Source organism: Talaromyces atroroseus (genome assembly GCF_001907595.1).
Source record: "Talaromyces atroroseus strain IBT 11181 chromosome Unknown scaffold_5, whole genome shotgun sequence".
In the NCBI taxonomy this organism is placed as follows: domain Eukaryota; kingdom Fungi; phylum Ascomycota; class Eurotiomycetes; order Eurotiales; family Trichocomaceae; genus Talaromyces; species Talaromyces atroroseus.
This window is the reverse complement of record NW_017971437.1, coordinates 312,090-328,425: the sequence shown is the minus strand read 5'-3', so window position 1 is coordinate 328,425 and position 16,336 is coordinate 312,090. Positions and strand designations below refer to the sequence as shown.

The 16,336-nt window shown below is 47.2% G+C and overlaps 4 protein-coding genes across 4 annotated transcripts, besides 3 other annotated features; 1 reads left to right on the top strand and 3 right to left on the bottom strand.

Annotated features, from left to right (window-relative positions):
- Nucleotides 1-378: 378 nt before the first annotated feature.
- Nucleotides 379-1,162, bottom strand: UA08_04565 (hypothetical protein; the record flags this gene model as incomplete). Its single annotated transcript, XM_020266849.1, has 2 exons — nt 379-801; nt 1,076-1,162. The coding sequence occupies 2 exons, from the start codon at nt 1,160-1,162 to the stop codon at nt 379-381; spliced, it is 510 nt and encodes a 169-aa protein (XP_020120162.1).
- Nucleotides 1,163-4,809: 3,647 nt separating this feature from the next.
- UA08_04564 (hypothetical protein) lies at nt 4,810-6,114 on the top strand (the record flags this gene model as incomplete). The annotated part of the gene is made up of 1 exon (XM_020266848.1): nt 4,810-6,114. The coding sequence occupies one exon, from the start codon at nt 4,810-4,812 to the stop codon at nt 6,112-6,114; it is 1,305 nt and encodes a 434-aa protein (XP_020120259.1).
- A 2,454-nt stretch (nt 6,115-8,568) lies between these two features.
- Nucleotides 8,569-8,581: a repeat region (Identified by RepeatMasker using a combination of RepBase library and repeat library created with RepeatScout).
- Nucleotides 8,582-8,629: a repeat region (Identified by RepeatMasker using a combination of RepBase library and repeat library created with RepeatScout).
- Nucleotides 8,630-8,636: a repeat region (Identified by RepeatMasker using a combination of RepBase library and repeat library created with RepeatScout).
- Nucleotides 8,637-9,981: 1,345 nt separating this feature from the next.
- Nucleotides 9,982-11,895, bottom strand: UA08_04563 (hypothetical protein; the record flags this gene model as incomplete). Its single annotated transcript, XM_020266847.1, has 2 exons — nt 9,982-11,270; nt 11,340-11,895. The coding sequence occupies 2 exons, from the start codon at nt 11,893-11,895 to the stop codon at nt 9,982-9,984; spliced, it is 1,845 nt and encodes a 614-aa protein (XP_020120258.1).
- Nucleotides 11,896-12,552: 657 nt separating this feature from the next.
- Nucleotides 12,553-15,379, bottom strand: UA08_04562 (hypothetical protein; the record flags this gene model as incomplete). The annotated part of the gene is made up of 6 exons (XM_020266846.1): nt 12,553-13,300; nt 13,377-13,627; nt 13,727-14,173; nt 14,667-14,854; nt 14,913-15,120; nt 15,215-15,379. The coding sequence occupies 6 exons, from the start codon at nt 15,377-15,379 to the stop codon at nt 12,553-12,555; spliced, it is 2,007 nt and encodes a 668-aa protein (XP_020120261.1).
- Nucleotides 15,380-16,336: the final 957 nt, after the last annotated feature.

Sequence of the window (16,336 nt, the reverse complement as noted above, 5' to 3'; positions counted from 1 at the left end):
GGTTTTGCTTCGTTTCAAACACCTGGGTCGACTGTCAGAGAGAAGAAGGGGGATTCAGCAAGTCCTTTGGGACAATGCCTTTTATAGCTTGCTATGGGGCGTAGGAGTCCTTCTAATTAGGAAAGGAGCTAGCCTCAATGTGCTTATTGAAACAAGCCACCTTGCTACCTGTATCATTTTTGTGAACATTGATAGGAGACTTGGAATATGTGGCATTGAGCCCTGCTCGAGCCTTGGGGATGGAGCTGGATGACTGGAAATTGAAGAGACAATGACTCGCTTTCCACATAAAATTGCGTTATTTATTTCAGCATGACAATCAACCCATTATACGTATCATCCTGCGGCGGCCACTTTGGTACCTAGCAAGCAAACGTCTCAAACGTCTAGTTCCTGATCATCTCTCCTTAGCAAAGGACTCGTCTCATTAAGTAGTGGTGCACCGTGAGCAGTTCTCCGTCCTCGTCGTCTTCCAGTAGAGCTATGAGCCCTGTCATCATCCCAGTCTCTAAAAAATATAATCCCCAGGCGGCCTCTCCCTGCCCTCTGTAACTTCTTTGTCGTACACCAGCGGATCATCTTCTTCAAGCTGGCGAAAATCAATGCAATCAGGCCTATCAAAGCCAAGGAGCTCGCAACAGCCACGATGACGGATAGAAAGTTGCGAGTGCTAACGTTACAACCCAACCCGCGAGCACGTAATTCCCAGCGCTCCTTTGATCCTAGGGGACAGATGTCTGGGTGGTCGATAGGAGCTAGGAGGGGGTATTTGGTGGATGGGTTGGGGACACAAGTTGATGACTGTGTATATTGTTAGTGATGAAGTTGAAGTGATAGGCAAGCCCAAGGAGTTTTGTTTGACGCAGAAACGAAGAATGAAAAATCCATCTGATAAATGTTATGATGTTGAGGCTTGCGTGATAGAGCGGATTTAGCCATATAGGATCGAGGTGCTAGATAGAAAACACATTGTGTATGGCAAAATCAAAAGAAAGAAAAAAGGACGTACGTATGGACACCAGCTACAGTCCACATCGTTCTTCACCGATATGCATTCGTCGCATGACTGGCGTACCCAACATAGGAAAAGCTTGACGGGATCGTCATCTTGTCCGAAGCTGGAGTTTGAAGGTACGGAAGACGCATCTACGGATCCGTCCATAATTTTCTCGTCTTTCTTTTGCTCTTTGAGTATTTCTTCCAGTTTGAACCACTCTGATAATCCCGATGGTTGTATTCAGGCTTTCGGACAAAACAACAGAAGATGTCGGGAGTTTTGAAGGAAGCAGGCAGCCATCGCGTTCTCGAAGTACGTACGTCGACTACGCTAATCCCAAACCGGAAATACGCACATCTATCATCTATGGTGGCGTCAGGCTTGTTCCTCTTCTTGATCATTTGCTGTTATAGCAAGTATACTATACTGTGTCTGTACTGGGGATTTATTTCCAGAATGCAAGCGAGATGCTTTTATTTCATTGTTGTGTAGGAAAGTGATAGTGTCAATTCGCAGGTGGCTTCACCCTCAATCCGTATTGGATCTTGAAAAGAACCCTGCAACCATCGTTCAATATAGGTATTTACCGCTGCAGTAATCACTAAAGATCCTGTCTCTCCTTCCATGGCAATATGGCCTGCTGGTTGGAATCAGATCTGATGCACATTTATCTCTAGAAAAGGTGCCTTGCAGATGATTAGTCTCAGGTAAACCCAGCCCATGGCCATGCGTTGAAACATTGTTTGAAGATGATGCCGTGACATGCACAGAGATTGATCAATCAACTGGATACCAGATCGACGTTGCACCACCGTGTCAACGAGCGATGAGTATTAGCCGTAAAGGTTTACTGCTTTGCCACTGTGGAGGAATCGAATCGACGTGAAGAATCCTGGGGTCCCTAGATTAAGTAAGTTGGAACCTCGAACTTTGAATGCGAGTGATTGATGAGATTTGTCAATCTATATAGCAAGATTCGATCCTTCTGCTATATAGACTCATATCGTACTTGACGCATAGGTTCTTGCATGCTTTCATGGTGCAAAATATACTAATGCCTCCGCTCTACAAAAAGGCTACATCCATAGACTGGCACTACTTCAGGCTTGAATCAGGGCACACAAAGTGTTGTTCCCAGGACTACAGCCGGAAACAAAATGGGAGCTTTGCTAATGCGTTGAACCCTGTGCATGAAATGCATGAAGGTAGGGGCCCGAAGTGTAAACTCAGACCAAGGACCTCACACATTGAAAATGTGGTTGGTGCAGAAAGGGAATGCATCCAACCTTGCAGACTGCTTTGGATGGAATCAGCAATAAGGTAGAGCAACAGTTGATGTACAGTAGGCAAACAACCTAACTCTGCCAAGTGGAGGCCTCAGGCAGCATTCAATGTCTGGGTCAGCAGCGGGCCGCGCCTTCGCTGTACCCGTTCCTTCCTCCGTCCCTTGCTCCATCGAGTGACATCTCAACTTCTCCCTCTCTCCATCCACTCACCCTCTTTTGCTTTCTCGCATGATTAGCTGCCTTTGCACACTCGTACCTACATGAATGCAGACTTGGCGGCTTAACCCCATCACCTCGAACCTCAGTCTACCGAGCGATCGCTTATCTACAGTTCTCTCTAGCCATCCCTGGCCTAGCCAATAACGACAAATACGACCAAACTGGCGGTCGGTATTGGGCGTTACGGCCTCATTATAATTCCCCTGCTGGATAGCCACCACCAAGGCGGCAAGGCCCTACCGTTCTCGCCCAAATCAATGCCAGGATTATTACGGTGTGCAGGGTGCTCACCCCCGGCCGCGTTTCCGCCCAGTTAATACTACGTACCATAATCCTATGAATACCTAGGTTATGGTGGCTATACCGCTGCCACATCTCGCCTAGCATGTTGGCCTAAATAGTCACAAACTTCGTCATCATGAACAGAACCCAAAGGACCACTGGTGCCTCTGACAAATCCGGAGTCTTGAAAAGAGCGCTCGGGGAGCAAATGGCAAAGCCAGCATTGAGCAAAGAACAGCGATGTCAAGTTTCAGTGGGACAGCCCGCTGCCACGCTGGCAAGCGTCAGTCTAAAAGTGTCCATGGCTGTATTGGAAACGAATTGTTACCAATATACTCCGTATAGGCGTGTCGCGCTAACTTAAAGGCTGGTGATATCCGATCTGCGTGGGATTGACCGGCTCTGACTGGGCTGCCTGGCGACTGCTGATCCACAATGACCGCGGCTTAAGGCCCCGGCCCAGCCTAGAGAGCGTCGCGAGGAGCTCTGGCTCTGACACGTAGTTTCTGGATGCATATGTACTGTCGACCAACCCCCCGATTTTTTTTGCCAAGCACCAGGCAATTGATCTATTTTCGCTGTGCAACCAAAGAAAGATTGTGAAAGAATGCAAAATTTATGACGTGCATCCTCGATTTCGGCTCGTAGAAACCGTCTGGATTGGGCAAGGGACCACACTTAGCTTTAGGAATTCTGTTTTTTTTTCTATTTCTTCCCCTCCCAGCAGTGCGACATTCATCTAGCTGCCGACAATTGTACCCGCCAACTGTCCTCGACCAGACTACCGGAAACCGGGCATTGATCTTAAAGTGCTACTTGATAGATGGGAACCAATTGACCGCCTCGATCGGGTTACTGTATTGTGCTGCGCTGCCCCGACGCTTCTGTCTCGTTACGTAGACAGAGTTGCAGTGCGGCAAAATTGTGCCTTTGTGCCTGATTATAGCCATAGCCCTGCCACCGCTCCATGTTTTCTAGCCTGGCAAAGGTTGCATAACCCTCTGTTACTACTCAACTCACGATGAATTGCAATAGCCAGCTTTTGTACAGCCACATTCTCTCTTCTTCTCTTCTTACGCCTGGAGAATCACTCTGTGAACCACGATACTTTTGATTGGCGCGGAAATCTTTGCGGATTAGGAACGATAATAGGAGGCCGAGCAGTGTTTCCGAGGACAAAATCGACTGCCTCCAGGTATGTATCTTATTGGGTGCACTTGTTCAGGGTGTAATCAATTAAAAGCCAAATCAAATCAGGGGCTTACTCGAGGCTTCTTGTTCTAGGATTCCATGACGGCCATTTCCAAGCCCGGATTTGTTGGCGTTCCTTCTGTATATTACTTGCTGTTGCCTTTTAAAGCTCATGTCGCCGTTGTCTTCACCGCTTAAGTTTCGACTCACTTTGATCCCTTGTGAATGAGGTTTTGTACAAGTACTCGCAGGATTGCTGTGTATCTTTTGACAAGTCAATTTGGTTCCGGTTCGGAGGTGTTCTGGATTTTCTCCAACACACAGCTTGCACGGCACTGCCTTTCGAACTCAGGAAGCGAGCATTGCCGATACCCTCACAAATCTTGAAGATTAAAGAAAAGTCATATCTTCAACACTTTTTTACGGGTCACGCTCTCCATTGCCCCAACTTTGTCGGCCTTGGTTGTTGAAGTCACTAATCTAGCTCGGGGCTTTCCATTCGTCTATCTACATCTTGTTTCGAATTCAACAAGGATTAGGAAAATCTTGCTATTTTTATACATTTCATCTACATTAATTACAAAATATTGCTGGTGATTGGTTTCTAAGGATTCAGGTAAGCGCCTATTTACCTTTTCTGTGTCCGTTCCTGTTTCACCAGTCTGTTTCCTGACGGCCCGGCGGCTACGCGGCGGCTACCCTCTCATCCAATTAACACCACCCTAACACAATACAAAAGCCCGTATATCTCTACACTCCCATAATTTCGCACTGGTTTTCTTTGTTCAATTCGCTTTTGTTTTGGCTTTGTTTTTCTTTTCTACTTACTCAAACATGGTCAATGGAATTGTGGCAGACACAAGCCACTGGAAATCGGCGTTGGGAGCCGTCGATGGCGATGTATCGGAAGAAGACATCGATTTTGAGAAGGCTTGTTGTGCTGATTCAGAAACATCTTCTCAGGAATTGGACGTTTCTATATTCGTTATTTGGATGGCCTCTCACGAAGTTGACCAGAAATATCTGGGTCAACTTGCGGCTACCACCAGCCATGAAAACCCGTTTCTTTCGAGCATGCTTTACAAGATCCTTGGTCTATCTGTAGTCCTATCAAAAAAGCTTGTTCGCGCCCGAAAGCTCCGTCGTTTGGACCCGATGCGTGAGACCAAATCTTTGCAATTGTATTACCACATTGTCTGGCTGTCCCGCGAAGGCTTGGTGATTGTGGAACAGTACATATTGCCAATGGTGCAGGATTATATTTTGCTTAAAGTACTTGCCTACAAGTTGCGAGCATCTTTTTATCACATCTTTGTCCTTTTTCATAACCAACCTGCCATCCATACGCCCGGGATTTCGAGTCTCCCAAGTTCCTCGAACCTGCAGAATGGCATTAATCGTGCGCCAGCTGACACATCTGATTTGAATCGAGAGTCTATCTCCAAAACTCCTCCACCATCAGAAGGCGGACCTGTACGACAGCCTTCCAAAAGCGATTCTCAAAAAGGGCCGCCAGGCCTAGCTGCGGTTCCCCAACCTCAGCCAGCGGCATCATTTCTACTACCAGCCCTTGACTACACGATAACTGCGACTCCATGCTTCCGCCATGCAGCTGCTTTAGCTGATACTTTACTCCCAGGATCGCATCCTCTGCGTCTCTCTGTGAAGCTTGAGTATGCAGCATATCTCTATGACTGTCTCCACGACCCTGATGCTTGTCGCCGGCTAGCCAAACAGACCATTGCAGATGTATACAATGCCCAAGAAGGAATGGATGATGATAGTTTTGAGGATGCAGCGGAGTTGGTTGCTATCCTCGGACGAATGGTCAAGCGTGGTGGTAAAACGAGCAGTGCTGGGGGTAGCAGTATCGATCGATCTCGCAGTAATGACGGTCAAAGTACCACCAAAGGGACGCCGCCTGGACATAAGTTACACACCCCATCACGCCAGTCAACTCCAACACACCAGAAAACTCCATCTCATCAGCAATCAGCTTCCTCTACTCCGACCCGAAAGAAATATTCCCCTACATCTCCACAGACGAAAGGCAAATTAGGATCGAAACAATCACCGTCCGCCGCATCCGGGGGCAGCACGACACCTAAAGCCCCTGTTCCAATTATCAACCCGATATAACGCTATGATATTTCCATTAACCTTTACGTTTTCAATGCATTGGCGACGGCGCACGGAGTTAGCTTTCTGTCATTTTCCTCGAACATTTCAAAGCGCAATGTCTAATTTCTTTTGGCATCTGAATGTCTTCGTTGCCAACGCATAATCTCCATCTTTCTCAATGCTGGCTGGGTGACATCTTTTGTCTTCAGCCCGGAAATGCCAACAACCATTTTCTCTGGATTGACTTGCGTTAATCCTTTCCCCTGCTTCATGGGGGATATTGTATTTTCTCAGCATACTATATACGTCCATGTTCAACTAGTTTTCCTACTCGGTCATACTTTCAATGAAGCGTCAGGTTTTTGTATTTATTTAAGTGTGCGTTTGCCTGTAAAGCGATCACGAATGTAGGATAATGCAAGACATGTGACTGCTCAAACTTGATTGGGCGACTGCCGCTTAAGGCAGGCAGGCAGACACGCCAGGTCATAAACACAGACAACCCACCTTCCCTCGTCTTCTCTTTCACTTCTTCTCTCTCTTCAGAACCACATCCAGCGCCCTTCGACCGCGCTTCGGTTGCCCCAACAGTATGGCGGAGGGAGGGAGGGAATGACTGGAAGCCATGTTCGTCATTAGCATCATTGACCATGCTGGTCAACTCAAAACGAACATACCCAACCCAAGACAAGATCTCGTCGACCCTCGAGTCAGGCCCTGCAATTCACTCGTTGACACATGTACGGCACTGCTATTTCTTATCACATGACCAGGTATGTTATTTGCATTGCTGCCTAGTCAACCAACAACTTGTTCATCACCCACAGTCGCTCATTCACTCATCCAGCATTTCCAACAAGATCGCCATCATGCAGTTGTTGTTGATCATCACTGGCTCATCTAGGGAAACATGTTATATGAAACTTGAGATGAAATCGACGAACGGCTAATTTTAAACATACGGCAGCAGCAGTATCAGTCGCTTATCATGATGCATTTAAGCAAAAACTTTCTCGAAAGCTGGGATATTAGTCGAGCTTATCCGTTGTGGTAGCCCATGGCAGCAGCTACCATACATACTCTTACAGTTTTGGGGCAATGACAGTGGGCGCTCACGATGAAGTAGTACATATACCCCGCTGAAAATTCCACCTACAGTCGAAGGTGTTGACAGGGCAATGGCCTCAGTGGATATGAGTCCTTTCACTGTGATCTGGTCAGGACAGGGCTTCCAACAGCGTGATAATTTTCAACAGCGCACTTGTGTCCTTCTAATCCCAACGCAAAATTAGGCAGCGTTTGATGCTCGACAACAAATCCTACAATTCCAGCAATTAGCTCGCCCATCCAACGTGGCCATACAGCAGCAGCTACCGTACATGTTCTTAATGTTCGTGGTGATAATGATTCAGTCGGTGGTCGCAATAAGCTAGCACGACTACGCCGAAAGCCCATTCAAAGCTGAGATGACATTGATGTGCCCATCTAGCATGCCCATAGGACAGCAGCTACCATACACACTCTTACAGTTCTGGGAAATACCATTCAGGGGCTGATAATGGTCCTACAACGTTTATAAGATAACGGAAGTCATGGGAAAACTTCTCAAGAACAACATCAAAGCCAGAAATGCTGCGACGTCAATTGACTCAAAGGTCCATCCTCTTTATGACTGTTTAATACCATTCTGGATGGCATTCTCTACCTCTCGCGTACTACACCTAGCCAAACTTGGTGTGGTTTCTGGTGCCCGACGCAGGAAGGGAAACTAGTCAACAAGTCAGCACAGGTCACATCATAGCACCCTCAGTGGTGAGGGATAACAGGAACATTATATCGAAGGACCGGGTGGAAATTACTCAGTCAGAAATATGGCGATTGGGCTCCAATTAGCGAGTCAGACGACTCAAATACTCTTGTAGCCCGGCTGACTGAGAAGAATATTGCTGAAGCTACCGGCTACTGTCGCTTCATCTCAGGGGAAGAATTATCAGTGGATCCGCATGTACCATAGACTTACTAAAGACTTGTATTACTATATATGTAGTGATTCCATTGGATCTAAAATTGCCCTATCAACGGATATTATTATATCCAGGCTTATATGTCCAGCACACTAGCATCATCCATGGCAATCAATCAATAAAAACGACAAAAACGTCATCGAATCATGTACATTCCAAAACCTATCAAACTATAATCACCGAATATGAACTCACAAGAAATGGCCAGGGGTATTACCAGGCTCAGAACGCGTTCAGAATGTAACCATGGAATTATAACGGGAAAGATGTGCATTGCAGAAGAAGTAGGGCCCCCCAAAAAAGGGGATCTACTTTTTGAAAGATACTTAGAACCATATGATAGCAACGACCAAACTGACGAGAATGGCCATGTAGCTACCTTTGTGGTCCACGGGATTAGATGCGTTGATAAGTGCCTTTTCAGGCTGAGGCGTAGAAGAAGCTTGTTGGATAGAAGACGTTGATGGTAATGTCGAGGAAGATGACGACGACGACGATGATGACGATGAAGAGGAAGGATTGCTATTCTTGTCCACCGTCGGATTATGTAAAGATGCGAGTGATATTGTGATTGATTTCGAGTCCATGATGGGTTGAGTGTCGTTACTAATGATACCGTCGTGAAAAGTTCGTTGTCGTGGAGAAGTCAGGACTTCGTCAAGATCGACGCGACTGCGCCCCAGCGCTTGGAGTGTATATGCACCTTGCTGTTTCGAGGATATGGAAGAGGAGAAGACAAAAGTAGTGGCGATCTGGCAGACCTGCTGCCATAAAGTCTCTATATTGTTGAATGCGCTTTTTATCAAAGGCGGATCTGAATCTGAGCCTAACCCTAAGCTAATACTAGGTGATGGCACATGTTGGCATATAGTCGGCATAAAATTATCAGAATCCACAGAGTGACCTAATTCCAAGATGCGTCAGCAACGTATATTTTATGATTTTTGCGTATAATCAGGACGGCATACCGATGCCAGGCGCATCGTCTGGCTTTGCCAGCGCCTCGCAAAGATGAGGCGTTATCGATAACAAGCCCGCAACCAAGACCGCCAGCAGTGGGATTGTGCCGGGATTCTGAAGACCTGATCTCATGATTTTTATTTTTTTTTTCAAACCAATAGCTGGTCCCCCTTCTCTTTCGAATATTTGCAGTGTTGGGGTGGAGAGAATTCATTCATGCCAGAAGTATTGACTAGTAGTGGCGTGCTTATGTATAAAGAAAGAATCGGCGTGGTAAACAAATATAGAAGCGTGGCGGTGTTGACGTCGGCTTATCAGCTGAAAAAGCCCTGATAACTATTCCTCAGGTGATGATAACTCCTGGGTGATCTGCGGAGGGAGGAAGCATCGTTATGAAATAAATAAAGAGATGTTGGATTGGGCCAGCCAGCTGACAGTCTGTGTGTCAGAAGATGCAGGCAAGAAAGAGACAGTGAAGCAGGAGAGGTGGGGACTTTGTCGCAGCCTTGTTTTAACGTTACTGTGGTGATCAAGTTACTGGATGACGATATAGACTGCGCTGCTGGAGTGCCATGTCGAGAACGGAAGGAGACGAGAACAGGGAATCACTGCGCAGGTGGAGACTATGCAAGAGAAGAACTGCGAACACGAGGACAAGCACCGAAGAGAGAGAGCAAGCATGGATGAATGATGCAGCATCGTGAAGGACAAACCGGCGGATTTTTTGTCCGCACGTCAAAGCTCGGCATGACGTCAGCCACTGCCCGCTGATTACCCAATCGGGTAATTTCTGGGATGGATTCTTTGCTTTTTGCAAAGCATGCATTGTATATAATATATACATACACACATATATATATCTCTCTCTCTATTTCTATGTAGAGGCGTATGTGTATACTATCTACTTCTTCGACAAGCTTTTGGCAGATCTAGGTCTTGAAATCGCCGACGACCGCGTATTAACCCGATCAATGTCGTATGGGTTTGCTTGGTAAGTCCCAACGCGTTCCAGACCTGGCGCCTCTTCTCCGGTATCTGTCAATGTGAGACTGATCCCCGTGCTGATGCGCGACATGATTGAGGCTTGCTCCTCGATCGTGCCATGTTCCATAGCCTGCTCCAACATGGCTTCCTCCTGGGCGGCACGGTTGGCATCTTTGGTGGTTGCTTTCCGTTCAAGGGTCCTCATGAATGCATCCGCCTCAGCGGCAAACCGGCATCTTTGCCTGATCGGAGCGCCGTATTTGTAGAAAAGAAATGGAAACGGCACGCAGGCGAGCGCTAGAAATGCAGGCACACAAGAAGCCCAGTGAATGCCGAGGTTGTTGTACATGTATGTAGTGAACAGCGGGAACACAGCACCAAAGACCGACCGGATAATGGAGTTAGCAGCCAGCGCAGAAGCTGCAAAAATCGTGTAGGCATCAATAAGATAGCTCATGATGGTCTGGAATACCATGACCATGCCAAACCCAAACGGGGCTGCTGCAATCACGCTAACGATCCATGGGACACTGTTTGAATTTGTCCAAGCAAACCAGAAAAGGCCTATAGGAACTGCAATTCCGCCTAGCATGGCAGGTGGGAGTCGTTCCTCTGGAGGAGCGAATCCGTGAAACTTCTTGCTGATACGTAAATATCGCTGGTTGTCCCACATATTGTATCCTAAACCGATAAGCATACCAACGAGGACACTAATAAAGGGTAGACTGGCTATTCCTTCACTCCAACCGCGGTGTTGCTCGTAGATAATCGGGAATGCACCGAATAGGAGATAGAGAGTTCCGTATACAATCGCCATGTAGATAGAAAGCAAAAGGACAATAGGCTCCGCAAAGAGAAGAACCCATGGCCGGCCCAAAGCAGTAGCGAAGGCTTCCCCGGTCGTAACCTTGGGGCTTTCATGATCCAATTTGCTCACGTATACCTTGCCTGTAATTTTGCTCAGCCGAGCCGCTCGTTTGCGAAGAAGCACAGGCCCGTATGTTTCAGGAATGACGAGTCCTTCCGCCATCCAGATGAGACCTGTAAAAATCGCTAGGAATCCTTGTACCCATACCCAGCCTGCGTTTTCTCCTAGGAACCCGCCAATGATTGGACCAAGTGAAGGGCCAATAAAAGGCGCCCCGGCAAACAGATTCATGGCAAGACCACGTTCTTCTGCGGTGAAGACATCGGCAATTATACCACCTACACATTCAAAACAGGATTAAGAAATCCAAATCATCCTTTTAATTATCAAAATAATACTAAACGTACCGGCATTTGTGAACGGAGAAGCACCACATGAGGCCGCAAAAAATCGCAAAATGATTAGTGTCCAGACATTCCGTGATCCGGTGGCAGCAGCACAAAACACAGCTAGACCTAGGTATGACACCAAGAACACAACCTGTCGCCCGTACAGTTCACTCAAGGGGGCCCAAATAAGGGGGCCCACGGCAAATCCTAATACAAACAGTGACACGCCAAGAGTCGCAACTTCATCACTAATATCGAAAGACGAAATGACTTGATCAATACAGCCAGCGTAAGCAGAAGACGAAAGCGAAATACCCAGTGTAGAGAAGGCACACAGAACAGTAAATGTCCATTTCATTGGCTTGCTAAACTCCATGGGGTAGCGAGGATCGTTTGCGATCCATTCAACGATGAACGGATCGTCCTCAGTGCCGGAACCATCGTACGGGTGCTGAATGATCTCAGCCGTCACCGCGCCTTGGTCCAGCATCATGCGCCAATAAGAGATGTGCGAGGGCCATGATGGCGGCTCCAAACTCGCCTCCTTAGCATTAGCACTAGTCTCAGTAGTCATTGGTGATGTGACTCGGTTTGGCGGTGGAGGGGGAGAGGTGCGAGATGAGTTGGTGAGACATGATGGAATTTTCAAGGTCCTTCTGAGAAATGCGCCAGCCACTATTTTTATAGACAGCCCGTGTTTTCCACCCAGAAGTGTCATGATTACTGGTTTTTGCCCTACATGGGGCAACTGAACCGACATTTGACTTTTCTCGGCTGTTGATTTCGGCATGCCGATGGTTGTTAATATGGGTCCGCCGCGTTGCCGAGCTAGTTAGCTGATGGTTGCTTAATAAGGACTCATGCAGGGTCTTCCACCTACAGCAGGAATAGAATTCGCATATTTATGGATAGTGGCATATTGAAGGGTGAAATCGGTGTGCTGATAAGAACTGGAGCTCTGTTGAAGCTACGTAGGTAAATCGGAACATATAGTCATTTTGTTTAACCCTAACAGCTCTTTGGGCTTCAAACACCAAATGAGATTCTGATATTTCGATATTCCGATTATGTTCGCCTCAGATTCCTGAACTCTAGTGTATCTCATTTGCAAAGCTGCAACGTATTGTACTAGAGAGGTCCCTCCTATTTCCGTGCAGTCACTCCATACTGACCGTCGACAAATTCGGCAGAAACATGAAAATCTTCAGACACCGAGTAACGAGTAAAATGATCAAATCCTGGCATCCCTTTTAAGCCGCTCCACACCAGCTTCATAGATTTTTACTAATTGCCTCGCCCCCAGATCAAGCAACACATCCTCCGATCCACCTGGTATCCTGACCGTAGGTACTTCCCGATATATGCGTTCGATGAGTTCACCCTGACCAGTGCGAGTCATACCATTACCACCAAAGAGAAGCATAGCAGTCTGTGCACACTCATTGAGCACCATGCCTGTTTTTGCCTTCGCCATAGCTGTTAGTCCGCCAAGTTGACGATCGGCATCTTCCTTTTTGAGTTTTGACATCTGGTACAGGACCTGCTCTATCCAGGCTGATAGAGCTTCCAACTCGGCCCCTGCCTTAGCTAGTCGATGCCGTACAACCGGTTGCTCAATGAGCGGTTTTGAAAAGGCCTCCCGTTTGAGAACATACTCAAATGCGGTCGACAATGCCACTCGTGCCTGACGGGTGGCTCCTATAGCGATTGAAAGACGTTCGTGGTTGAAGTTTGTCATGATGTATCGCATACCTGCGCCTTCAGTGCCGATCAGGTTGGAGGCGGGAACTCGCACATCGTCCAGTTCGATATACGTCGTTCCTGAGGTCTCGTTTCCGCAGATTTTGATTGGCCGCATCGAGACACCGGGATAGCTTTTCAAAGGTACCAGGAGCAGAGAAAGGCCTGTAGCTCCAGAGCCAGGAGGTCCAGTGCGAACAGCCATGGTACTGTACTCAGCCCAGATTCCGTTCGTGATCCTTTCGTTTATATTTCCAGGTTAGTGATATTGTTCATATATTTATCCCAACTTTTCAGAGATTTGGCTAGGCTCACCATTTCTTTGTCCCATTGATTATATACTCCTTCCCGTCCGGTGACTTTTCAGCCAGAGTAGTAATATTAGCGACATCGCTTCCGGCATCAGGTTCTGTAATAGCGATACAGGCTCTTTTCTTGCCCGTTAATAAATCTGGAAGTACTTTTTCTTGCAGTTCTGCAGATGCATATTTAATTATTGGTGGGACCCCATAAGCCATGCCTGTAGACAGCGACGCAGGAGGACCAGCAATACCTGACCGACTCATCTGTACACAGCGGATCTTCGTTAGTGTTTCTCTGCCTTCTCGTCGTATTGTATAAGAAAGGCTTATTTCGGCAAAGTAGAAGTAAAAAACTAAGCGTACCTCGTCAAAGTATATACCCGTATGTAGATAATCCCACTCCTCGATCTTCACGCCCAGGATGTCGTGTATCCCTAGTCTCTTCAACCACTGCACGGGCAATGGAGACGGAAGATTAGGTAGAAGCATGTTATGTTTGGCGAAGGTCTCAAAGACATGGTCTGGAACAAAACCGGTCCGTTCGTAGTCGATAGCGTGCTTACTGAGGTTTTCGTAGATGAAGGCGCGACATTTCTTCTGGAATTGGAGATGGGACGTGCTGTAATAAGGAGATGGTAGGCCACGGAGGTAGGATGGCTCGGCGAAAGGGAGTGGGTTAGGCGAATTTGATGCCATAATCCTGTGGCTAGCTCTATTATGCTTTTGTTGGTGCTTGTACTTGTCGGCTGCAAAGCATCTGAAGCTGAAGCTCGAGCTCAAGCCGAAGAGGAAGCATTCAATGGCCGGCGGCTGGGTGTGGGGTAGACCCACTGATCCCCAGCCGGACCGAGGTTTGTTTTTTAGTAGATACTAAAGTTGTCAACCCCTGGGCTCCATTACACAATCCAGATGCATTTCAAGAGATTTGCAAGTCTGAATCTACTTCATAGTACATACTCAGGTAGCGGCCTTCACGAGCATCGTGGAAGGTCAATGTCAGTTTTCTAAAGTAGGCTACAAGTGGACCAAGTTATATCTGTCCAATGCAGTCAGGCTCAAACAAGTTTTGACATTCATATTTCATGTCCGCATCAAATTGAACGTTCGTCTAACACAAACTACATTCAAGAAAGAACTTCGCTCAGATTCCTCATGGACGCCACTAATCGAACGAGAAAATTGAAAGTATCACGCGTTCCACCGGTATATTTAAACAACTCGCTTGACCTGTTTCAATTCAAGCTCGTTAGCCAAAGTCATGAGAACAACGGTCACTTTCGTGGGGCGATTAAGAACCCCGTACCTCGAAGAACCGTTTTAGCCACCAGACCTGGAAAATACCCTCGCCAATGAGAACTGAAAGCTGGAAAATACTCCACCACTTCACACGTGCGTTTGTGCTTTCGGCTGTGTTTCGGTGCACTCGTTCTCGCAAAACAATGTAGGACTGTTCATCACGGACTTGAGACAGCTCCTCGGAGAGACGACGGACTATGGATTTCACCAAGTCAGCTACGCGAGAACCCTCGATATAATATAACATTCATACCTTCGGACTCTAGGGGGTCCTGCAACATCTCTGATTCGGGAATGTAGACGATTCCATGCACATTAAATGAGACTTCCTTCGAGTTCGACGTCCAAGCCTCATTGCTAAAGCAGTAGGTGAATTTTCCGTCGCGTTGCGCTGTGAACGAGTAGTCTTCTGACGAAACACTGTTTTTGTAATATTGGCGATTGCCGGCGGGATCTTCGACCTATACGTCGTGAAAAAAAAATTAGACGTTAGATTTTTAAAAATTTTTGGAGGTGAGAAAAAAGCCGACGGAGAAATGCAAAAATGATACACACCCAGAAATCAATCTCTAGGTTGCCGCTACCACCAAACTCTCGGTCTCCAACTTGGAATGTGACGGTCATCTTGTCGCCTTTGTGGAGCTTCTCGTGAAAGCATTCGCGCGAGTGGGCTTTGAGTTGGATGTTATGAGCAGCGGACGCTCCTATCCAGGCTAGCATGGTGACTAGGACCATGGACGCCGAGAAGCGCATCTTGAATATTAAAAGCGAGTCTTGTCGAATTGTTGCTAACTCAGTGTGTTGGTTTTTCGACGGGGGATGCTCGGTCGCAGCAAGCGGATTGCGGTGGATGAGGTCGGCGGACGAGACAAGGTGTCAATTACAGATGAGGTTGAATTGACGCTCGGACCACATCCGATTGCTATAAAAGGGCGAGCTACAAGCCTCACCTGCGAACATCACTCTGGTTGGCCATCATAGCACATTGTTATGAAATAGCAAGATGCAAATGCCAGGCGGGAATTTCTCTAAGCGTTTTTGTTTCTAAAACTTTATTCCAGCTGTTCTCCGCGTCATCGTATAGAGACCAATCCCGTAATCGGTTGGTTGCCATGTCCTGAGGATACTGAACGCTACTCCTTGGAACTTCCAGGTGAAAGAGTCAGGTACCTGCTACCCTTGCAGTACTGCAATGCCTTTGCATGATTACACACTCGAGAGATACTCAATGCATCTCTGATTCCGCAATGACAGAAACTACATCGTGTCCTGTACAGACTCCAGAGTATGGCCTTGAGTAAGGAGGCGGCACACGAATAAGCTTGAGTGAATCACGGGAATATGCATTTCACACACATCAGATGCATGGCTCTTTGATCACATTCGCATATGAAAACCATAAGGAGGCCCATTTGTATGGCCCTGCCACCGCGATGATGAAGGAGAACAGCGTACTCATGTCCTATCGGGGGCTCTGTCCGTAGATAGATCCAACAGAAAAAACACAATAACTTCAAGTTTTTCCGCGTACGTCTCTAGAGACTAGAAGTGTCCAGCGGCCTCAGGCTCCAACAGTTTTTCCCGGGAAATTCAACTTGTGGGGAGAAAGGACTGGCGGGCCAATCAGACCGCGAGCACGCGAACCATGGATCCAGCGCGAGCGATGTGGGCAGAAGC